Source organism: Crocuta crocuta, unplaced genomic scaffold, assembly GCF_008692635.1.
Source record: "Crocuta crocuta isolate KB4526 unplaced genomic scaffold, BGI_CrCroc_1.0 scaffold375, whole genome shotgun sequence".
NCBI classification, from domain to species: Eukaryota; Metazoa; Chordata; class Mammalia; order Carnivora; family Hyaenidae; genus Crocuta; species Crocuta crocuta.
Window position 1 is genome coordinate 265,116 of NW_027532826.1, and position 23,907 is coordinate 289,022.

At 46.5% G+C, this 23,907-nt stretch overlaps 1 protein-coding gene across 4 annotated transcripts in view; it reads left to right on the top strand.

Moving 5' to 3' along the window:
* The window catches only part of ZNF274 (zinc finger protein 274), a 53,739-nt gene extending 36,348 nt beyond the window's left edge, over positions 1-17,391 (top strand). Inside the window, exons 1-7 of one of the 4 annotated variants that reach the window (XM_077745274.1) lie at positions 297-424; positions 5,290-5,457; positions 7,124-7,488; positions 8,785-8,876; positions 10,400-10,538; positions 10,845-10,928; positions 14,506-17,391. In XM_077745274.1, the coding sequence (XP_077601400.1) occupies positions 7,446-7,488; positions 8,785-8,876; positions 10,400-10,538; positions 10,845-10,928; positions 14,506-16,523 (2,376 nt within the window). In that variant the 5' untranslated portion in view covers positions 297-424; positions 5,290-5,457; positions 7,124-7,445 and the 3' untranslated portion in view covers positions 16,524-17,391. Of the gene's footprint in view, positions 425-5,289; positions 5,458-7,123; positions 7,489-8,784; positions 8,877-10,399; positions 10,539-10,844; positions 10,929-13,923; positions 14,003-14,505 lie in introns of those variants that run through there. The other 3 variants (XM_077745276.1, XM_077745275.1, XM_077745278.1) reach the window with 3 other exon arrangements.
* The last annotated feature ends 6,516 nt before the right edge of the window (positions 17,392-23,907 follow it).

The following is a 23,907-nucleotide window of genomic DNA, read 5'->3' on the forward strand; positions in this document are numbered from 1 at the left end:
TGGCCGGAGGCCCTCCTCCCGCCGGGCCGCGCAGGGCCCTGTCAGAAGCGGGTCCCCCCGAACCCCGCTGCAGAAATCGGGAGGAAGCTAGTGCAGCCAGGGGCTTTCCTGCAGCAGAGCGTGGCTGGATGTGATCTTGTCCGAGGTTCTCTTGCTCCGAGACAGGGCCGGGGGCCGGTTTGGTTGAAGACCTGCCGCAAAGGAGGCCAGCTGCTGTTGAGGGTCTCAGGCCGGCCTGTGAGAATCTGGGGCTTGCCCACCCAGGCCTAGCCTCACGTCTTTTTTCTTCCCGCAGTTCCTTACCGCCACCTGCCCTGCAGGAGGTGGTAGCCTAGGCCTGCTGGCAGCAGAACCAGGCAAGTGAGGCTTCCTTTACCCCAGAGGCCGTCCCAGCCTCAGAACTTGGACACATTTTCTCCCACTGGTATGTGAACTTGAACTCACTTTGAAAAGCAAGTGTGTGCTTTCCAAGCGAACAAAGAATTAGGGGCAGTCCGAGAAGAGCATCAGCAAACTTTGGGTCCAGGGTGTTGGTTGTGTTTGTTGACACTGCAGGTTAAGGGCTGGGTGAGAGAAGGGGCTGGAGGTATGAAGAACACGGACATGAAGCTATCCTGTGCGTGAGGGCTTAGAGTTGGATTTCAGAGAGCCTCAGAGTAGAAGCGTCTGGCTGTAGAAATAACTCTGTGCAAGAGGGAATGCCAGGGGGATGAGAAGAGCTGAGGACTCTTGAGTTTACATTTCTAGTGAGGAGCCAAGATGGAGGTCACAGAATTCCCGGTCACTCAGCTGTGTTGAGTTGGGGAGTCTGTTGGAGGTGGGCTGGAAATAGAGGAGGAAGTGGCATTGGCAGGGAGCATGGGGGCGGGGGGTGGCATCTGGGCTGAACTTGAAGCCTGGGGGAGCACTTGAAACCCCACTCTCCAGGGAAGGAAAGAGTAACCTGGGAAAGGAAGAAAAAGAAAACAACCTCTGCCTCAGCCCTCTAGACAGAGGGACCCTGCCCCACCAGGCCCATCCCAGGTCCAGTATGAGGTATACAAGAGGAATTTTATGCACTATGTATGTGACTAAATGTGTCCTGTGGGTCAGCATGATATTAGCTCTATAAATACGGCTCATTTAATCCTCACAGCAGCACCTTGACACAAGGCTCGCTGTTCCCCAGATGTCTACAGATGGGGAGACTGAGGCCTAGTGAGGCTAAGGAGGTCTGTATAGAGGCAAATGGTGGAGCTGGGACTTTGAAAGCAGTCCGTCTGGCTGCCGAGTAGTGTTCCCAGACCTCGCCCTTGGATGCCTCCAGACAAGGAAGGAGATGATAGGAGAGTGGGAATGGTTACGGGCAGTAGGAGACTACCCAAGGATGGGCAGGAGTGGCAGAATGAGACAGCATCATCTGAATCGTGGTCAGCTTTCTTGGGTGTGGCGTACCTTTGTAGTGTGTGTGTTCAGGAGTGAGGGTAGAGAGAGGAGGGACAGAGTGAAGAAGAGGGGACTGAGGTGCTGGCTGCTCAAAGGGCCTTACTTCCATGAGGAAGGAGGAGGAAGTAAGCACGAGGACAAGCATGGAAGTAAGGGGGGGGGGTTCTGGGATGCAGGAGTTTACTGGACCAGAAGGAAAGTCTCTCTCCTGAGAAGCTGAAGGGAGCCACTTGGGAGGGTGTCGGCTCAGACGAGTCTGTGTGCCTGGAAGGTGGGAGAGCCTAGGGTCATTGACTGGAGTGAGTTAAGAGGTGGACTTGTCTGCACAGATCGGATAATAGTGAGAGGGGCCGGAAGAGGAAACGAGAGCATGGACTTGCTGCCGTAAGGGGGATAAAGATGGGATGGATGTTGCATCCTATAGTCTCACACTACGTAGGACTCAAAAACCATCAGTGGCAGGCAGAGAAGGTGGCCGGTAGCCTGGGGCAGATTGTGCAGCGCTTCCAAGTGAGAGAGGCCGAGGGGTGGGTTCTTGATGGAAGATGCTGAGAGAGAGGGCAGAGGCAGCAGGCTGGGCAGCGGCGTACCAGAGGGAGAGGCGGAGAACCAAGATGGCGGTGTGCTCAGCGCCTTGGGCTGCAGAGCTCCTGGATTCCTACTCATCATGAGGCCTTGGCTAAGTTTTATTCAAGCTTTCTGCCTCAGTTTCCTCATCCACAAAATGAGGACAATACTGTTAATTTTCTGTGGGCAAACCAAAGAATTCTTTGGTGTGTAAATAAATAACTGTGTATATAATTCAGCTTGGCGTTATATTTAAACTAATTTGAATTTATATACATTTTATTTTATATTCTTTTTTTTATATTCTTTTTTTTAATGTGCATTTATTTTGAGAGAGAGAGTGCAAGCAGGGAGGGGGCAAAGAGAGGAGGAGAGAGAGAATCCCAAGCAGACTCCACTCTGTCAGCTCAGAGACCTGTATGGGGCTTAAACCCACAAACTGGGAGATCATGACTAGAGCCGAAATCAAGAGTTGGACACGTAACTGACTGAGCTACCCAGGTTCCCCTGTTTTATATTCTAATTTGTTTTCTTGATCAGTCAAATTCTTTTTTTTTTTTTAATGTTTATTTATTTCTAGGAGACAGAGAGAGAGAGACAGCGTGAGCAGGGGAGGGTCAGAGAGAGAGGGAGTCACAGACTGAAACAGGCTCCAGGCTCTGAGCTGGCAGTCAGCACAGAGCCCGACGCGGGGCTCGAACCCACGAACCGTGAGATCATGACTTAAGTGAAAGTCGGACGCTTAACCAACTAAGCCACCCAGGCACCCCATTGATCAGTCAAATTCTAAAATGTGGGTTGAAGTTTCCCATGTGGTTTTTCTTCTGTTTCCTTTATGTTACCAAGTTTTTGCTTTATATATTTAAGCTGTGGTATGTGCTGTACAAATGAATAGCCAAGGTTATTGTATCTTCCTACAGCCTTTTATCCCTAAAAAATGTCTTTCTCTTAATGACATTGCACCGAAGTTTAGGCCACATTCCTTTTTTTTCTATCATGTTATCAACATCTTTATCCTTAAACTTTTCCGTCTTTTTCATGGTGGGATTTCTGTACTCATAGTTTTGTGGCGTTTTTTTAAGATTATTTATTTATTTTGAGAGAGTGTGGTACATGCACACATCTGTAAGCTGAGAGGGGGAGAGAGAGAGAGAGAGAGAGAGAGAGAGAGAATTCCAAGCAGTTTCTAGGCTGTCAGCCTAGAACATGGCTCATCCTCTGCTGCTGCAGGAGCCAGACCCAACACCTGGCACCACTTTGCTTTACATTCTGCTCATTTGTGGAGATTTCAGTGCTGCTTTTTGTCCTTGCTGTTTCCCTTGCATGTTTTCTTTTTGTATCTTACTGTCTTTAGAACAGAGTGGGCACCCCAGTGTGTGAACCTCACCAGAAACCCAGTTTCATTCACATGGCCCCTAATGGCCATGGAATTAGAGATGGAAGATCACATGTCAGTGGCTGAGGTGGAGCTTGTGGAGTCAGTAATTGAAAGACTGATTCAAGGACTCACTGAAAGCATTGAGCATCTTTGAGATAATAGAAAATACATATATTCGTCTCTGCCCCATTCTCGGCACAGAACTCCTAAAACCCTTGTGATTTCCGAAGTGATAAGGACGTCTTTTGCTCAAATGAAGAGCTCTGGGTGGGCTTCTGGATGCAATCTGATCAACAGAAAGACCAAGCCATGCCTAGAAGCTTGGAATTTTCAGCCCTGGACTCTGACTTCTCTAGAGAGGAGAGAGGGGCTGGAAATAAAGTTAATAATTGATCCTGCTAGCATGGGGAAGCCTCCATTAGAAATCCCAATAGTATGGGGTTTGGAGAGCTTGCAGGTTGGGGAACACATCTACCACATTCCTGGAGGGTGACACACCCCAACTCCTATACTCAACACGCTCCCAGACCTCACCCCATGTATCTCTTTATCTGGCTGTTCCTCTGTGTCCTTTATCATATACTTTAATAAACTGGCAAATGTATATGTTTCCTTGAGTTCTCTGAGCCACTCCAGCAAATAATGGGATCTAAGGGGGAGGAGGTCATAGGAATCTTCGATTCATAGCTAAGCCAGAGAGAAGTTGTGGGTAACTTGGGAATCTGCTACTTATGGAGAGATTGGGGCAGTCTTGTGGAACTGAGCCCTTAATGTGTGAAATCTGAGTTAAATTGTTGGACACCCTGCTCATGTCACAGAGAAGTGTTTGGTGTAGGAAAATCCCACACATTTGGTGACCAGAAGGGTCAGAACTGTTACGAGTGTGGGAGTAAAGGAGAAACTTGGGAGAACAAACTGGGCTTTTCCCAATTCAGTGTCTGAACTGCCATTTCACATGTTCTTTTCTTTTCTTTTCTTTTCTTTTCTTTTCTTTTCTTTTGTTATTTATTTTTTTTTTTTTAATTTTTTTAAATTATTTCTGAGAGAGAGAGACAGTGTGAACAGGGGAGGATCAGAGAGAGAGGGAGACACATAATCTGAAACAGGCTCTAGGCTCTGAGCTAGCTGACAGCAGAGAGCCCGACGTGGGGCTCGAACCCACGAACCGTGAGATCATGACCTGAGCTGAAGTCGGAGGCTTAACCGACTGAGCCACCCAGATGCCCCAATGTTTATTTATTTTTGAAAGACAGAGTGCAAGTGGGGAAGGGGCAGAGAGAGAGAGAGGGAGACACAGAATCTGAAGTGGGCTTCAGGCTCTGAGATGTCAGCACAGAGCCCAACGTGGGGCTTTGAACTCATCAACTGCGAGACCATGATCTGAGCTGAATTGGATGCTTAACCGACTGAGCCACCTAGACACCCCATCTTGTGTGTACTTTTAATACAGAAAGGAACTTCCAGAGCTTGTGGAGGAATTTGAACTTTAACCTGAAGACAGTGGGAAACTGCCATATAGTGACAGAAGCTGCATTCTACTGTGGTCCCTGTGGCTTCCTGGAAGAAAGGGGGAAAGACAGGAAATAAGACCCAGTCAGATCTTCTTCAGTAACTCAAGCAAAGAACAATAGTTAGGCCAGACATTGGGGACCAAGGGTGTGGAGAGGTACATGATATTTGAAATGTGGGACCCTGGATCTTTGTGACCAACTGAATGTGACAGGTGAGTGTGAAGGAGGAGTCAAGAAGGACTTCAGGGACACCTGAGTGACTCAGTCAGTTGGGTGTCTGACTCTTGATTTTGGCTCAAGTCACAATCCCAGGGTCATTTGATTGAGCCCCATGTCGGGCTCTGCACTGAGTGTGTAGCCTGCTTGAGATTCTCCCTCCCTCTCTCCTACTCTCTCCCTCCACCCCAGCTTGCTTGCTCTCCAAAAAAAAAAAAAGAAGAAGAAGGCGAAGGAGAAGAAGAAGGACTTGAAGTGTCATTCTCAGTACACACGTGAAGGTCAGAGAGTTCAACATTTCCAGGTTGGGAAGTGCCTGTGTGAGCGGTCTGCGGTGCCTCAGGTAGAGACAATATGCAGGTTTGTAGCCCAGGATCCTCTGCTTCTATCATCACCTCTCCTCTGTCCCTGACCGTCCTTCCTCCCTCTTTGTCAGCAATAAATAAGAAAGCAGAAAATCCAGGATATTCTCCCTGTTTCCAGAGTCCCGTTTGCCATACCAGGTAACATATTCACAGGTTCTAGGGATGAGCACATGGATGTCTTTTGGGGGCATTAGTCAGCCAACCATGGACATGGCCCAACAATTTTGCAAAACCCCCAATCAGTGTGCAAAAGGAGGGGTCAGCTGAGACAGCTGCCCTGTGCTGTGGGCAGGGGAGGAAGGGGTGGTGTGGACACAGGTTTAGTGGCATCCTGGTAGGTGATAGCTTTTTGTGTGGGTCCTCTTCCTGGTGAGTAAGAGGTGAGAGTGCTCAGAGTTTGCCGTCACTTCTGTCTTCAGCAGCTTCTGAGTTTTATTCAGGAAGAGGAGTTGCGGAAAATAAAGAGGACTGAGTGAGCCAGTCCTGCAGCTCTGCCAATCTGTGAGAAGGGTCTGGAGCTGAAGAGTCCTGGTGTCCCTGTGACACAGCCTTGCCCCCAAGTTCCTGTTTCCTAGTAGAGCAGTTTCTCAACCTTGGCACTGTTGACACTGGAAGCCGAGTCATTCTTGGGTAGGGGAAGTGTTTAGTACTGCCTCTCACTTCTGCCTACCCTCCACACTCACCCTCTGAAAGTTGTGACAACCATGTGTCTTCAGACATTGCCAGATGTCTCTTGAGGGCACCCCTGCCCCCAGTTGAGAACCACTGCTGTGCAGAAAGGGCCAACTTGCTCACGCTTCCTGGAGATGTGGTTCTTTTCGTGGCCTGGTCCTTCAGTTGAGCCTGATGCAGACTGTGTAGGGGTGTCCCCAAGTATACAGAGACAGTTTATCAGGTAGGATATCCCCAAGGGCTCAGCAGCTAGTTGGTCAGGGAACAGGCCTTTCTTTGAAATGTGTGGGTCATGGGTAGCCCAGGCCTACTGAGTCAACCTGTTACGCATGCTCACTATGTTAGGTGTGTGCTGTGGACGGTGTGGCCATTCCATTGTGCAGGACGGATGGAACTTTTACCTTTTTGGGGTGGGAGTTGTTACAGGAGTCAGGTTAATGCATACTCATACCAGCTCTAAAGTTGAAAGTCGAACTTTTTGTCACAGACTTATGCTTTGATTTAAATGGTTTTTAATAGGGGCACCTGGGTGGCTTAGTCGGTTGAGCGTCCGACTTTCGCTTAGGTCATGATCTCGCGGTTCGTGGGTTCGAGCCCCGCTTCGGGCTCTGTGCTGACTGCCAGCTCAGAGTCTGGAGCCTATTTCAGAATCTGTATCTCCCTCTCTCTCTGACCCTCCCCTGCTCTCGCTCTCCTAGAAATAAATAAAAATATTTTTAAAAAAATAAAAATAAAAATAAATGGTTTTTAATAGAATGTAAATGGTTTTCCTCTAAAACTTATTATTTGACAGCTATTCGAATCATCCTGTCATTCCATTTCTTGCATGTTTATTGCTGCCTTATCTGTGCTGGCACGAGCGCCAAGGTCAGACACAGCCCTGCGTTTTGAAGCCATCATCTTCTGCTTAAGTATTGAATATGTTGCTCAGCACTCTCTCCTTTTTACAGCGATTCTCAAGAGAATTTGGGTTCTCGTTTTGCCTGAAGAATATTAGGTCTGTGTGAGAGAGATTGGGACCCACCATGAAGGTGATGACCAGCAGAGAGCATCTGCAGAATTAAGCTTGGAAAAGGAGTTCTCAAGCCTTAGCCACGTGGGAGGCAGTAGAGTTCTCAAAAGAGATTGTCTTGGAAGCGAGAGAACAGTGGGAAGCTGCTGCTGGTTCCAGCAGCCACAAGTGCCGAGGCCCTGGTCCATCTGCAGCCACCGTGGTCCTGCTGGCTGTGGCCAGGAGCTGCCCCCAGCATACTCTCCGGGGAGCTCAGGGCCTACGGGAAACCCCAGCACCTGGGGAAGCTCGAAGAGGAGATGACACTGGGAGAGGAGCCTGTCCAGACATTTGAAGGCAAAGGTGAGAATTGCCACAAGCGTGAGGCATGGGGAGAGCACGATTTCCAAGACATGCAAGTGCTTCTTGATTCTTCAGGGAAATGGGTTTTACAGAGAAAGCGGAACAAGAAAAATGCCAGCATTCAGTCCTGGGAGAACAGCAAGTGTCTGCCTCCTGGAAGCAGTGAATGAGAGTCGCAAGTCTCCCTGGGCCGCCAGCCCAGATGGTAGCTGTTCTGAGTTCCAAGGGGGTGAGGGTTCAAGGTTGTGACCTGGATGGCGCCATGCAAATAAAAGATGCCATCTGGCGGAATGAGCAGTGGCTCTATGTGAACAGACGCACAAATGCAGCGTAGATTTCTGGAATGTTGGCTCAGCCCAAATGACCAGTGACAAGAGCTGGTGTGTGGGCGCACACAGGCGTGGGTGTGCTTCTGGTACAAGTGGGTGAGCAGGAGTCAAATGTGAGGAAGATTTGGGGGCCAGATTGGACGGGATCTTCACCCAGCTGTCTCAGTGGGACAGTCACATGCCTGCAGCCAAGCTGTTAGACAAGTAGAGGCTGGGAAACAATGGCAAACCAATAAAGCGGCAGGTGATGGGCACGCCCCACACCGGGGGCAGCATCCTGCACCTCCAGAGTGGCTTGGGGGAGGGTGCACCTAGGTGACACCCCTTACAGAGCCCTTAGCTGTCCTCCTGGGGATTTTCATCTTTGTCCCCATTCCCCTCACCCCCATTTTTGGAAATCAGCTGATGTTTTATGTGATATTTTACAGTTGTGAATCTTTTTTTTTTCTTGAAGCTAGCTCATGTTTCACTGGTATTCAAAACTTGTGCGGTTTTCTTGGGAAATTAGCTGATGTTTCATTAAGATGTCTTAAATTTGTATAATTGTCTTAACACTCTGCTTCTGTCTCCTCCGATTTAGTCTCTTAAAATGACAAGAGAAACTGGATAGTCCTTTATTTGGGTGTCAAAGGATGACTCTTTATCTGTGGGTTCACATTTCAGATACACCAGCATGTGCCTGGGCATTTAGCTTGGCCTAGGGTAGCCCACCTCCATCCCTAGGCTCAGACCTGGGCCGGCTGGCCCACTCCACATCTGGAAAGCTGACTTGGCTGCCACAGCTGACCTCAGAGCCTTGGACTTTTAGGCAATTGGTCAGAGCCCTGTCTCCTAGCCCCTCAACCCCCAGGGGAATGTTCCTCAAATGGCACTGGTAGCCCTCTCCTTTGTCAAGGTCGCTGGTGGTTTCTGTCACGTGGGCTTACTGAGGTGGGGCTGAATTGCTAATTGTTCCCTCCTTCGCCAGCCCTGCCGTCTGAGGATCCCTGCCCTCTCCACGACAGCTTCTTCGGGTATGAGGAGGAAACAGAAGCACATTCTCAGCCAGTCCCATCCCAGGTGAGTTAGGGACCTTTTCTCTCATTGCCAGTCTCCTCAGCTGTAGCCCCCACGTCCTCAGGCCAGCACATCAGAGCACTGGAATGTTGCCCTGTGCCTTCATGTGAAAGTCAAGGGCTCTCTGCAGATAAAACACCTTCTCTCTATGGATGAGCGGGGAACTCCTAGGGTCAGACCCAACATGAGTCCCCCACACCTGGTCCCTTGGGACAGCTGGTGCCCTGTGGTTCAGACTGTTTGCGATGGGTGCCCAGCAAGTTCTCAAGGATGGGCAGAACTTGGCCTCCATGCCCCATTTAGCCACACTGGGCCCTCAACCCTCACTGAGACTACTCAGGAGGGCAGCCGACAGTGTCCCCTTAAAGTGTCATAGTTGACCTTAGATGGCTCACAGTGTGGCGCACAGCGGGTTGAAGAGCGGATCCCTGACCTCGTTCAGGGTGCCATCACCACACACGTTATCTGTGTGCTTACTGGGTGCCTGGGTGCTCCCCCTCATGTCCTGTGAGACTCCCTGATGTGGGAGGCTGTCTTCATGAGGGCTGGCAGCTCAGGCCAGAGGAGTTCAGGGACGTGTCCAGGTGTCCCTCAAGTAAGTCGTGAAGCTGAGATGCCATCTCAGGCCTGGCCCCAGGGCCAGGACACGTGGCTCTTTGCATGCTGGTGGCCTTCCTTGAGAGCAGGCTTGCCCCAGCGCTCTCCGCAAAGGACCAGGTAGGAACTATTTTAGGCTCTGTGGGCCACATACAGCCTTTGTCCCATCATTTTTACACATGGTGAAAAATGGATTTAAAAATGTAAAAATCCCTTCTTAGCTATATTAGTCTGTTTGTGCTGCCATGACAAAATACCACAGGCTGGGTGGCTTAAGCAGCAGACGTTTGTTTTCTCGTAGTTCTGGAGACTGGAAATCCGAGATCAAAGTGCAGGAGTGTTGCTTTCTGATGAGGACTGTCTCCTGGCGTGCCAGTGGCACCACCTCTGTGTCCTCACATGGAACGGAGAGAGGCCTCTGGTGTCTCCTCTCCCTCTCATAAGGACACCAGTCTCATCGCATTAGAGCCCTGCCCTCATGACCTCCATTAGCCTTTAATTACTTCTGTAAAGGCCCTGTCACTTTGGGGGCCCTCAATATGTGAAATTGGGGGGAAACAATTCAGTTCGTGGCATTAGCCTTATGAACACATACCACAGCCCTGATTTGTCCTGCAGGCCACCGTTTGCTGACCCCTGGTTTAGAACATCCTCTTTGGCCTCAAATCTGTGACTTTGTAGAGAAGTGAGGGGTGGGATCTCTGAGTGGGGTTCCTGTTGTTTCCCAGTACAGGAAATCAGAAGCTCTAGTGTGACCAGGGGTAGAGGAGACACTCAGAGAGAAGTGAAAACACCATGGGCCTGGGTCTGGGTCTGGTCCCAAAGGTGGGAACCCCATGAGTGCTCATGGGTGTCGGGCCACATCCTCGTGCTCCCTATACTGCGCCATTCCCTCCCCGCCCCCGCGTCCACAATGTATGGTAATACAGGTGATGTTGCAGCCACCCGTGAGCTTCCAGGATGTGGCTGTGACCTTCACGCGAGACGAGTGGAGACAGCTGGATCCTGCCCAGAGGACACTGTACCACAATGTAACTCTGGAGATCTGCAGCCACCTGGCCTTCCTGGGTAAGATAGTCTCCGTCCATTGCAGCAGTTTCTGCTTCAGGGACTCAAAGCTCTGGCTCTTCTTAAGGGTATGCCTGGGCTGGGCCAGAACATTCTAGAAATAGGTTCCTTTGAGATGCAGATCCCAGATACTGTCACTTTTCTGCCTCTAAGGAGCCAAGAGTTTTGCTGGGATTATTTTGGGGTTGGGCAGGGCCTTCCTAGTCCATCCACATCTGACCCTAGCAACGGATAGCTGGGCCAAAGGATATAGTTCTCTTCCTCCCCAAGCAGAGCACAAAGTCTTGTTTTTCCCTCACTGACCAGGGCTTCTGCTTTCGAAACCAAATGTGATCTGCTGGCTGGAGCAAGGACAAGACCCATGGAGGGAAGAGCATGGACCTCCCCAAGGTGAGAGCAGACCAGAGGCCTGGTGAGTTAATGTGGCCAGAGAGCTCTCCCCAGGATCCTGGGTCCGAGGAGGGGAGGAGGAGCAGGGAGCTTCCTCAGGCGTCCAACAAGCTGCATTCTCAGCCACATCAGCCCATCCCTCCATCCCCAGTCCATGAAAACCACATGTCACTGTTGTCCTGGCATTTCTTATGTACGGGTTCTTTTCTGTTCCCATCTTCTCTTTGGTCTTCACCCCTTAGCTGCTTCATCTACTCCCAGGTCCTTATGCCCCCTTTTCCTTGAGTCCTTCGTCCTGACCTCCACCTAGGGCAGCGACTCCTCAAGACTTCCCCTTCAGACCTGGTCTTTACCCTGTGTTGGGTGTCCATCCCTGCTCTGTGTTGGACATTCCCATAACTTCTAGATGATCCAGAGGTATGTTGAGAACTTGTGCGTCCTGGGAAGTGGCAATGACATATTCCTTCCAGAAGGATTTCTACTAAGTCAGTTCCTTGACCTACTCCATTTCCTGATATGTCCCAGTATATCAGCCTGATTCACTCTTTTTTTTTAATAGCTATGTCGGATACAATTCACATACCATACAACGCACTCATTTAAAGTACGCAAAGGATTTTAGTATATTCAAAGCATGTGCATCCATCACTATGATCAATTTAGAACATGTTCATCATCCCGACTAATTGAACTGCTTCTGGTTTTTGTTGTTCTGTTTTAATTAGTATATTTTACTTATTAGAACAATTTTATATTTACAGAAAGTTGAGCAGAAAGTACAGAGTTCCAGTATTTCACCCTCTACTCCCCCAACACACATACAGTTTTCTCTGTTATTAATATTTTATATTCTGTGGTACATTTGTTACAATGGGTGAAGCTGTATGGGGCGCCTGGGTGGTTCATTCGGCTAAGTGTCCAACTGTTTATTTCAGCTCAAGTCATGGTCTCAATGGTTGTGGGACTCTGCACTGGGCATGGAACCTGCTTAGGCTCTCCCTCTCTTTGCTGCTCCCCCACTCATGGGTGTGCAAGCTGCATGCACATGTGTGCTCTCTCTAAAAAAGTATACTGGATGAAGCTGTATTAACACATTATTACCAGTAGAGATCAACAGTTTACATTAGGTTCACTCTTGGGTTGTACACTCTGGGCAGATGTATGATGCCATGTATCTATCATTCTAGTATGCAGAGCAGCTCCACTGCCCTAAACATTCTCTTTGCTCCACCTATTCTCCCTCCCTCCGTCCTAACTCCTGGAAACCACTGGTTCTTTTACTCTCTCTAGTTTTACCTTTTTCAAAACTTGTTAATGTTTTTATATATTTCTGAGAGAGACAGACAGCATGAGCAGGGGAGGGTCAGAGAGAGAGGGAGATATAGAATCTGAAGCAGGCTCCAGACTCTGAGCTAGCTGAGAGTCTAGCTCTGAGCTAGCCCCAACGCGGGGCTTGAACCCACGAACCGTGAGATCATGACCTGAGCCGAAGTCGGCCGCTTAACTGACTGAGCCCTCCAGACGCCCCAGTTTTACCTTTTTCTGTATGTCTTCTAGTTGGAATCCTTCAGTACATGACTTACAGCAGTAAGCATCATGTTCCTTCACACTACCTTCGACCCTCACACTGCCTTCTGCATTCCCCTAGCCAGGGGTGTTGCATTTATTTGTTCTTGCTGCTGCTTACCCTGTAACTCCTACTGGCAACCTCTGTTATTGTTATTTTTCTCTCTGAAGTGTCACCTACTTTTATTTGTTCTTGATCATTCGCATGATGCCAGTTTGTGTGCAGCATCTTTCTTCTCATCTGTCATAGATGTCACATTCCGGCTGACTTGTGCAGCCTGTTTTCCTCATTTTGCAATCTTAATGGAGACACTGCTGAAAAATGTGTAACCTCCTTTGCCCAGTTTCCAATGACCAGGCACAATTTAGACACATATTAGCCACCCAAAGACTTCTTTCCTCCTCGTTCCCAGATACCCTTTCAATCCCATTCGTTGGGCCATTGTTTCACTTGAAAAAATTCTCATCATCAGGGATTCCAAGGCGACATCAAAAGGGAACACAGCAGAGTCTTGTAGAGCAGTGTTGCCCGTGGAGGGTGACCTTAGGTAAAGACTTTGTCCAAGAGGGAAATGTCCTCCTGGAAGTCAAAGGAGGGCCACAGAGTATAGTTCACTCTATAGTTGCCAAATGGAGGATCCTTGTCTCCATGGCAGACGTGGAGAGTGAAGCCTGGGGACGAGAGCAGAGGCCTTGATAATATTAGATGTGGGGAGCTATATGCCTAAAATGGGAAGCGTGACAAGTAAAGGGAGAATATTGGAGAACTCAGGCAAGGGTCCTGGGCTGGGAACCTGTAGCACCTGTTAGAAGCCCAGTATTTCAACAGAGGGAGGAGACCCTATTAGGACAATCAGGAGTGACGAGATCGATGGTACCATGAACTAACAGTGCACTCTGTGCCAGGCACCGTGTGGGACTCCCATATCGGTTCATTTGTGCAGCAAAGTAAACCCTGTAAGCTAAGGATTTTTATTCCTGGCTTACCACCAAGGAGAATGAGCTTCAGAAGTTGCTGGTTAGTGAAGCCCAGTTGCAGCCCAGCCTGCCCAACCACACTGTTTCAAGGATGACAGTGCTTTTCTGGGTGTCTGTGGCATTGATTTGGAGTGGTGAAAGAGTCTTTTTTCTGTGGGTAGCCTGAAGAAATAGTAGAAATGGTGTGTTAGGAATATTAAGTCAGTGTTGATGTTTGGGATCCTGTTTCAAGATCCAGAACCAGAAAATAAATAGACTTAAGATTCTGGTCAGCAAGAATCTAGATCAAGGCGCCAGGTAGGCTCCTGTATTAAATTCCTGTGGCTGCTGTAATATTACCAGTTAGGTGGGTTCAAACAACACAAATTCATTCTTCTACAGTTTTGGAGGCCAGAAACCTGAAATCAATACCATGGCAGCAGAGTCATGCTCCCTGGGAGGGTCCAGAAGGAAATCTGTTCCTTGTCTCTTCCTGCTTCTGGTGGCTGCAGCATTCCTTGGTTTGTGCCCACATCACTTCAGTCTTTAAGGTCGGCATCTCCAAATCTCTTTGCTCCATGTTCATAATCACCTTCTCTGTGTGTGTCAAATCTCTCTCTACCTCCCTTTTACAGGGACATTCCCAGTGACATTTAGGGCCGACACAGATACTCTCCCTATCTCAAGTTCCTTAACTTAAACATCTGCAAGGACCCCTTATCCAAATCAGGTACCATAGTCATGGTTCCAGCAATTAGAATGTAGGTATTTTTTGTGGTTCTTGGGGGCTATATACCTTTAGACCCAATTCTTTCTGTGGATTTCTCCTTTATTCTTTACCCTCCCCTGCTGATTCTTATTTCTCTGCTCCTTCTTTGGGGACCAGTCCTCCTGGGTTGCCTCTTCATTATCTTTGCTTGTTTTTTATACTGCACGAAATTACAATCCATGGGTTAAAAACAAACCCAGAGATACCTCCCATATTTGGTCTCCTTCATCCCACCGTGTCCCTCTAACACATCTTCAGTAATTCAGTATTTTGGATTTCTTTCAGACTGGAAGAATATGCTTGAAAAGGAAGAGTCAGCTTCCAAAGAGGATATTGCTGTGGAATTCCACAACATAGAAATGAAATGCTGCATACAGGAGGAGGGCCCCTGCTTGGTGTCATTAGGAGAAAGGCAGGATTGGAGGGACCAGCTAAGGGAGCACCAGGAGGACTCTTTGAGTCAAATGATATTCACCCCAGAAAGACTGTTTGCTCAAGGGAAACACTGTGAGCATGACCGTGGGGGAAGTTACCAGAATTTAAGCCTTCTACCTCCAACTTTACACACAAGAGCACATTTCCATACACTTGACTCACAGGTTAAAAAGTTGAAACACAATTCAGTTTTCATTAATCATGAGAAAGGCTGGGCTGATCTGAAGCCCCATGAAAATCACAAAAGTCCCAGAGCCTTCTGTCAGAGCATTTCCTTGAATAAACTTACAAATGTTGAAACAAGAAATAAAAAGCCTAATGAATATACTGTCAGTAGTGGCTCTTTCAACTATGATACCTCCCTTCGATACCATAATAGAATTTTTTCAGCAGAGAACAGCGATGACTGTACAGACTATAGAAACATCATTAATCATAGCATGTCTCTGAATGAACACAAGCCAGTGTGTTTTAGAGAACTCCAGTATGAGTGTGACAAATGCCTTGTACAAACTGAAATAAATGATCCTGGAGAAGCACCATTTAGATGTGAGGAGGAATGTCATGCCTTCCATGAGGCCTCATCTTTTACCGACTGTGATGTCATTCAAACTGGAAAGAAACCACATACATGTAATCAGTGTGGAAAATCTTTCAGCTGTTGCTCTAAGCTTGTTGTACACCAGAGAACACACACTGGAGAAAAGCCCTATGAATGTTCTCAGTGTGGGAAGTCTTTCAGCCAGAGCTATGACCTTGTTGTACACCAGAGAACCCACACTGGAGAGAAGCCCTATGAATGTAACCAGTGTGGGAAGTCCTTCACCCAGAGTTCCAAACTTACTAGGCATCAGCGAACTCACACCGGAGAAAAACCATACAAATGTCACGAATGTGGAAAATCTTTCAGGTGGAACTCTAACCTTATTGTACATCAAAGAATTCATACTGGAGAGAAACCTTATGAGTGTGGTCATTGTGGAAAGTCCTTCAGCCAAAGCTCTGACTTCGTTGCACATAAAAGGACTCACACTGGAGAGAAACCCTATGAATGTAACCAGTGTGGAAAGTCCTTCATTAGAAGCACTCAGCTTATTAGGCATCTGCGAATTCACACTGGAGAAAAGCCATATAAATGCAATCAGTGTGATAAAGCTTTCACTGGGAGCTCTCACCTTATTGAGCATCAGAGAACTCATACTGGAGAGAAACCTTTTGAATGTAATCAGTGTGGGAAAGCCTTCGCTGGGAGCTCTCACCTTCTTTCACATCAGAGAATTCATTCTGGAGAGAAACCATACGAATGTAATGACTGTGGGAAGTCTTTTCGGCAGCGATCACAACTTGTTGTGCACCAGCGAACCCATACTGGAGAGAAACCTTATGAGTGTAGTCATTGTGGAAAAGCTTTCAGCCAGAGATCTCCCCTTATTGTGCATCAAAGAACACACATTGGAGACAAGCCTTATCAGTGTAACATGTGTTTTAAAGCCTTCAGTCAGAAGTCACGCCTTATTGAACATCAGAGAACACATACTGGAGAAAAGCCCTATGAATGCATTGAATGTGGGAAAGCCTTTAACGATCGGTCAACTCTCACAAAACACGAGAGGACACACACTGGTGAGAAACCTTATGAATGTAATCATTGTGAGAAGGCTTTTGGTCAGCGATGTCAGCTTACTAGGCATCAGAGAATTCATACTGGAGAAAAACCCAATGAATGTAATGAATGTGGGAAAGTTTTCAGTTATAATACATCCCTTATTCAACATGAAAAAATTCATGGGAGAGAAACTCTGAGTAATCGAGATGGAAAATCTCACTGCCAAACCTTCTTTATTAGACGTCAGGTGACCAATGTGTGATTCTCAGAGTGTGCTCTAATGGCCACATGTGTCAGATTTGCTTGCAGTGTTCACTGAAACTGCACATCACCAAGCTCACCTTCATCTACTAAATCAGAACCTCTGGATGTAAAACTCAGGGGCCTACAATTCCCAAGAGCAGCACAAGTAATTTGTATGTACATAAAATGTGTTTACTTCTGCATTTAGATGAGAAACTATGAATATGATCACTGATTTAAAATTTTCAGTCAGAACTCTCCGTAGGAGTTAGGAAATTCAAAATGTACCTGTAACCCACCAAACAATCTTTTTAGTGAAAACAACCATCCAAACTTAATCAGACGTTGTCCCTGTAAAACATTCCTAGAATATTGTACTGGAAGATATTCTCGATGAAAAGCCCCAAACACTCAGTCTAAAAAGAAATTGCATGGCAAAGCTGATACTGAGTGATGAAATACGTAACGAGCAACAATCAATGTAAACCAGCAGTTAACATGAACTGGAGGAGGCCTGAGGATGGGAAGTCTTCTGAAATGGTTTTTGTTGGAATTAAAAGTAGACTCTGAGGGTGCGTGGGTGGCTCAGTTGGTTGAGCATCTGGATCTTGATTTTGGCTCTGGTCATGATCCCAAGATTGTGGGACTGACCCCCACATTAGGCTTAGCGCTAAGTGTGAGTCTGCTTAAGATTCTCTCTCTAGGGGCACCTGGGTGGCCCAGTTCGTTGAGCATCTGACTTCGGCTTAGGTCATGATCTCACGGTTCATGGGTTCGAGCCCCACATCAGGCTCTGTGGTGACAGCTCAGAGCCTGGAGCCTGTCTTTGGAGTCTATATCTCCCCCTCTCTCTGACCCTCCCCTGCTCACAGTGTCTGTCTCTCTCAAAAATAAATAAAACATTAAAAAAAATTAAAGAGTCTCTCTCTAGGGGCATCTGGGTGGCTCAGTCAGTTAAGCATCCGACTTCAGCTCAGGTCATGATCTCACAGTTTGTGGGTTTGAGCTCTGCATCGGGCTCTATGCTGACAGCTCAGAGCCTGGAGTCTCTGATTCAGTGTTTCCTCCTCTCTCTCTGCCCCTCTCCCACTTAAGCTTTGTCTCTCAAAAATAAATAAATGTTAAAAAAATTATTTTAAAAAGTTCTGTCTCTCCCTCTACCCCTCTCCCCTACTCAAGCTCTCTCTCTCTTAAAAAAAAAAAAAAAAAAAAAAAAANAAAAAAATAAAAAATAAAATAAATAAAAAATATATATGTATTTATCAGATAAAGTGAAAACAGGACCCAAATTAGTATTTACACAAAACATTACAACCACATAAAAAAAAAAACACGTACACAGGTAGTTGGTTAAGAAGGTCAGCTCCGGGGCACCTGGGTGGCTTTGCTGAGTGTCTGACTCTGGCTCAGGTCACGATCTCATGGTTCATGAGTTCAAGTCCCGCATTAGGCTGTCTGCTGTGTGCTTCAGATCCTCTGTCTCCCTCTCTCTCTGCCCCTCCCCTGCTTGCTCTCTCTCTCAAAAACAAACATTAAAAACAAAAAGGTCAGTTCAGTAACATGTTCAAAAAAGGCTAAACTGTAAATAATAGTGAAGAAAGTGGGGAGAGGCCATACCTGCAAATTTGAGCAAGGTGAAAGCAGATGTGAGAGCATCGGCTGGAGATGCAGAGTGGGAAAGGCTGATGCCAGGATCTTGTGAAGAGAAGCCTGCAGTAGAGGCCACAGTCCCCTGGCAGAGCTGTACACTGAGAGGTGTGGGAGAAAAGCAGGATTAATGGAAAGTCTGTCCATGAAACTGAATTTTCTCTCCCTCATCACTTTTTTCTCTTGTCTTACAATAAGTATCTGGCTGTGGGTAAGCAAAAAATAGAGGAGGGAGAAAGGTATGTGCTAAAAATAGTCTGAGGGACTAGAGAATTTGGTGGATTGTGTTCCATAACAAAGGCCGCCTTGTTTAGGCATTATAAGGACCTTCATCCTAATAACTGCTTCTTGCATTTTTCACCCTATAGCAAAGCATGCTATTAAACCAATCTTACCCACCTATGGAATTTCCTATTTTCTTTGATAGTCTTTTCACTGTGGATGGGAGTCAAGGTGTGAAAAATGAAGAAAGCTTTCAACATGAAAAATATCTAAAATAAAACAGAAACCAGCCCCAAAGAGAACAGGCATTCAGGGAACCAAATATTTAAAAGTATTCACTTGCAAAAAATAATTGCAAGTGAAAAATAAATGTAAGATGCTCTTTTTAAACAGGAATTATGAGAACAAGAATAGACTATGAAATTAAAAGTAAGATTGTTGGGCAAGAAAGAAAAGAGGAAGGGAGAGAAGGAAAGTAAAGGTAAAGGAAGGGAAGGGAAGGGGAAAGAAAGGAAAACTTCCCCAAAGCTGAAAGATCTTCGGATCCTGCCATCTATACTCTATGATGAGTAAAATCGATGCATTTGACCCGGATACTAATATTTCTCCTTAGAAGAGGCAGAAGACTTGTGAAATTTAAATAAAAGAAAGAGATATATAATCAGATTGTTTTGATTTGGCCCTCCACTGAATATTATTTGCATAGATATGATAGAAACAGGAGGTACTGGGTTTTTTTTGGTTTGCTTTTGTGTTTTGCTTTTTTAAAGGAGGAAACCCAGAGCTGTGATGTGAGGATTTCATAAGAGCAGGAGTAGAGCACCACTGGTCCCACCACTAATAGTGATGGTACGGTCTGTAGCTGTTGTAATGTAGAAGGGGAAAGAGACGTAGTGGGGAGACATACTATCCCTGTATCCTCATCTTAGGAAGTGGACCTTTAAATATGATAGGTTATTTATGAGACCAAAATTAGAGCTCCAAATGGCAATATGACAGAAATTAGAGCCAAATCTACACTGTTTACCAGAGTAGGAAGTCAGTTAAGTCTATAGGCCATACAATCCATTATCCTGTTCATACATTATTGTGCTTAGAATGCTGTTCTCTAAATGGAAGAATAGGAGTTCTATTCATCTCAATTGATTATAAGCTGTAAAAATTTGGTTTCTAAAAAAAATAAAAAAGTCTATAGGCCATAAAAGATCAGAATTCTAGAGATGGCCTTGTAAAAACTCCCTTGGACCAAAAGGTGAGGGGCTTGCAAATGAGGACACCAACCATTGTTTGATCTCAAACTCTATTCGGGTAAAAGGTCAGCAGTTGAGCAACCTACCTCCTCCTGGCTGCAGCAAGTCCCTGAGATGTAAATCCTTAGTGAACACTGTGATTAGAAGAGTCAAACATGTTCTTCAAGCAACTGTTAAGCAACCCCCACCTCTAACCGCAAAATTCTCGTTTCTGTACACCGGCTTCGCCCCTCTCCCTATATAAACCCTGGGCTATGGCTCGGTGGGGCGCTTTTCCTAGGACTCTTCCTAGGACTCTTGGGAGGGGCTGTCCAGCCAGACTAAAATAAACCTTAATAACCAACTCCTCTTGTGTTTTGTGGGCTTTGTCCTCGGTGATTCTCCTTTGGAAAATGTGGTCTAACAGCCTCAGGAAGAACTAGGATAGAAATGGTTAAAGAAAAAAAAGGAAAGAAATGGTTAATAGTCATTGATGGGATATGTGCCTGTTGGTTAGGGTGGGGTAGAAGACCACTGGGTTTCATTTTATACCTTCTGTAGTATTTCATTCTCTGGTGGTACGTTCCTTATTTGGGTAACAAATTATTAACAATGTGCACCAAAGGCCAGCAAAACCACAGTACATGAGAACATTTGCAATTGATTTGTGGGATTATGTACAATTTTCCTTCTTTTGATTCAGTGTTGCTGTCTTAGTAGATAGACAATTTAAAAAGCAAGAACAAAAAAAAAAAAAAGTCAGACTTTTCTGTTTGGCAAATTAGACTTCATTCCAGGAGGAGGAGGAAGGCTCCTTGGCTTCTTAGAAGTCCTTGGAATTAAAGGGGAGTGGCTTAGTCTTTCAAGACTTGATTTTCCAGAAGCCTTATCATCAGAAAGTCAGAAGGCCTCCCAGAGTGGGGACCTGGAAAGGTGCTGATATCCCGGGACAAATAGATGGGGCAAGACAGTTGTGTGGATTTGTGTAACAAAGTACTGAATGTACTTCCCCCAAGGTCACTCTGGCAGTTACCTGGTATCCATCATAAAACCCTTCAAGTTTTATAGTGTCATGGTTCATATGCCCTGAGGCTGAGGTAGAAAATGCCTTGGCTAGGGCAGCCAGGGCAGAACAGATGGGGACTTTGCTTCCTGATTGGATAGGTGGCCCGGCTGCTGGACCAACATTATTGCATAGCTCTCAGAAAATGGCGGGGCCTGGGAGGAAGGACCTGCCCAACAGATCCAGCAGAGTGAACGCTGTTTGACAATTCTTGTTGGCTAAAACATCTGAGGGATTTTTGCACTCAGCAAGTCATGAAAGCAGCCTCATTCAATGAAGGCACTACTGGAGACTCGGGTACAGAAGATGTGTGTGATGCCACAGTGTCCTCAAGCCATGGTGGGGGCTCCACACGTGGTGGTTATATGTGCCTGGAGACTAAGCCCAGTGGGAATTGGAAGAAGGAGTTGGAGGGACAGGGGATTGAAGGGTGCAGCTCCTGCGTATGCAGGCAGAGTGTCAGCCCTGTTCTGATAGGTATTCTACCCCCGCACGAGTCCTAGGATCCAAGAAGTGGGCTCATATGAAATAAGAACCTGAGACCTTTCCACCTGAAGGATTCTCATACCAAGAGGCCAGTGGTTCCTGATCAAAACATGCATAAGGCCCACCTGACAGGAGCTGTTAGAATTGCAGTTCCTGGGCCCATCTTCAGAGAGTCCACTTGGTCAGGCTCAGGTGGTACCTAGATATTTGCATAGTCCAAGGACGCTTTCTATTTTTACTTAACATTTTGGTTGTTTTGTTTTGTTTTTTAAAAAATTTTAATAGTTACTTATTTTTGAGAGAGACAGAGACAGAATGCAAGCAGGGTAGGGCAGAGAGAGAGGGGGAGACATAGAATCCAAAGCAAGCTCCAGGCTCTGAGCTGTCAGCACAGAACCTGATGCAGGGCTTGAACTCACAAATGGTGAGACCATGACCTGAATCTAAATCAGACGCTTAACTGACTGAGCCACCCAGGCACCCCTAAAGATTTCATTTTTAAGTAATCTCTATACCCAACGTGTATAGGCAGATCTCACAGAGAGAAACTCAGCCACACTGTACAAGTGATTATTGCTGCAGGGGTTGCAGAGGGAGTGAAGACAAGGAGGCCCCGGTAACCAGCAACATCCACTATGGTTATGATGAGCTGGACAACACCCTTTCTCCACCCACTCAACTGCCAGCCCCAATGGACAGACTGTGAATAGTACATCAACTGTAAGCAGGCTTGAGCCACTGAAAGTTAGGTCTTGTTTGTTAGTTCAACAGAACCTAGTCCATCCTGACTGATATCATCTGGCACAAAAAATATGTAGTTTAAAAAAATAATTTTAACCCCCCGCCTCCCCCACATTCCACACTCATACAAAATGTCAGCTCATGAAGGTAGGCCTGTGGTCTGCTTCACCACCAAACAGTTCTTGTACATAATAGCCATTCTTTATTCAATGAAGAAGGGTTGGAGAATACCTTACTTTACATTACACCTTACCTTACCTTACCTTAATTGAGCACTAGAAGGATGAGGAAGGAAATAGGAGATTTGGGGAGGAATTGGATGAGATTAAAGACTCACTAGTCACATTCAGTGAGTTTTCCTTAATGAACATGCTGTGTGGTCTGAGGGGCTCTTATGCCCACCTCTCTGTTCCTCGGTTCCCTCCCCTTAGATGAAGGATATTATCCAGGTCCCATTTCCTAATGCAAAGACTAGAACCGGCCTCCTGACTTCCAGAGAAGAGGGTGGGTGACATGTAAGATGTTAATCTTAGTCTCTCATGGGATGGGGATCAAGCAGTTACCCTGTGAGTGGGGTTTCAGGGACACAGTGAGTTAGTGGTCAAGACTAGGCTTGGAACTATGATCTCTGGAGGAGAAAATAAAGTGTCGCTCTAAATCATAGAGCCATGCCCGGTTGTGCTCTCAGACATGGGATGGGGCATGGAAGATGTGGAAAGAAGCCATCTAGTTAGAGCTGGAGAAGATACAGATTGATGGTGGTTTCTGTGTCTCCTGCACACGTGGAAATCCTTTGCCCACTGCTGGGCTCAGAGGGAGTGGGAAGGGATCGCCCTTTGCCTGCTGCACTTTTTTGGGGGCCAAAGATCTAGCCATCCCAGGTAGAAAACGGCGTGTTCATCGGTCCAGATTTGAGGATTCTACATCTGCCCACTTCATAGCAGGACCCCCTCCCTAGTAGGTCTGGGGATTACAGTCACCCTGTATCCTGATCTTGGAAATGCTCTGCTCCAACAGGGCCGCCTACTCCAGCAGTTTTCCTGGTGTTTGGCCACAGCTGTGCTGAGCTCCCTAGGATGCTCAAAGAAACCCAGCATTTTTCTCCAGTGAGATGTGAGGACAAGTTGTTCCTAGCTGCCAGGCAGAGGGCCCAGGCTGGGTCTGCCCCAGAGAATCTGAAACAGAGGGGTCACACAATAAATGCTAGATGAACTACTATAGAATGATCATATAACAAGCAAGTGGTCTGAAATTAGCTGGAAAAAGTAAAGCTAAGACAATCCAAAGTGCTTACAAGGATTCAAACAAGGCCTAGCAGTAGATACATAGATCTAACCTAGGGAAATGCAAATTTAAAAGGCCAGTCACTGTTCATTGCCCGCTGGCTTTGCAAGGATTCTTTTAAAATTGTAAAGCCCATACATCAGGGGTGGGTGAGGGAAATACACTGATGCAGAAGTGGCAAGGGGTATAGTTTCTGGAAAGACTCTGCGGTATGAAGAACTTTACAGGGTTTCAGACCACTTGTTTCAATAACCCTCTCTGTTCTGCAGAGGAATATTTTATGTTAATAAAAGTTAAAGTCTACAAAGATTTTAAATGACCATGAACCTTTAGAAATGGTGCAACCGATGGGGTGCCTGGGTGGCTCATATGGTTAAGCGTCCAACTTTGGCTCAGGTCATGATCTCACGGTTAGTGGGTTCAAGCCCTGCGTTGGTCTCTATGCTGACAGCCAGCTCAGAGCCTGCAACCTGCTTCAGATTCTGTGTCTCCCTCTCTCTCTGACCCTCCCCTGCTCATGTTGTCTCCCTCAGAAATAAATAAAAACATTTTTAAAAATTAAAAAAAAATAGAAATGGTACAACCAAAAAAATGGTAGAAATACTAGGAAAAATGAGTAAATTTACAGTCATTTGGGGAAACTTTAACATATTTCTCTCAGAAGAAAAATGGCTGTTTAAGTAGATAAGTGATTCACCTTGAAATGAGTAACAAGCTTGGCTTAACAGTCA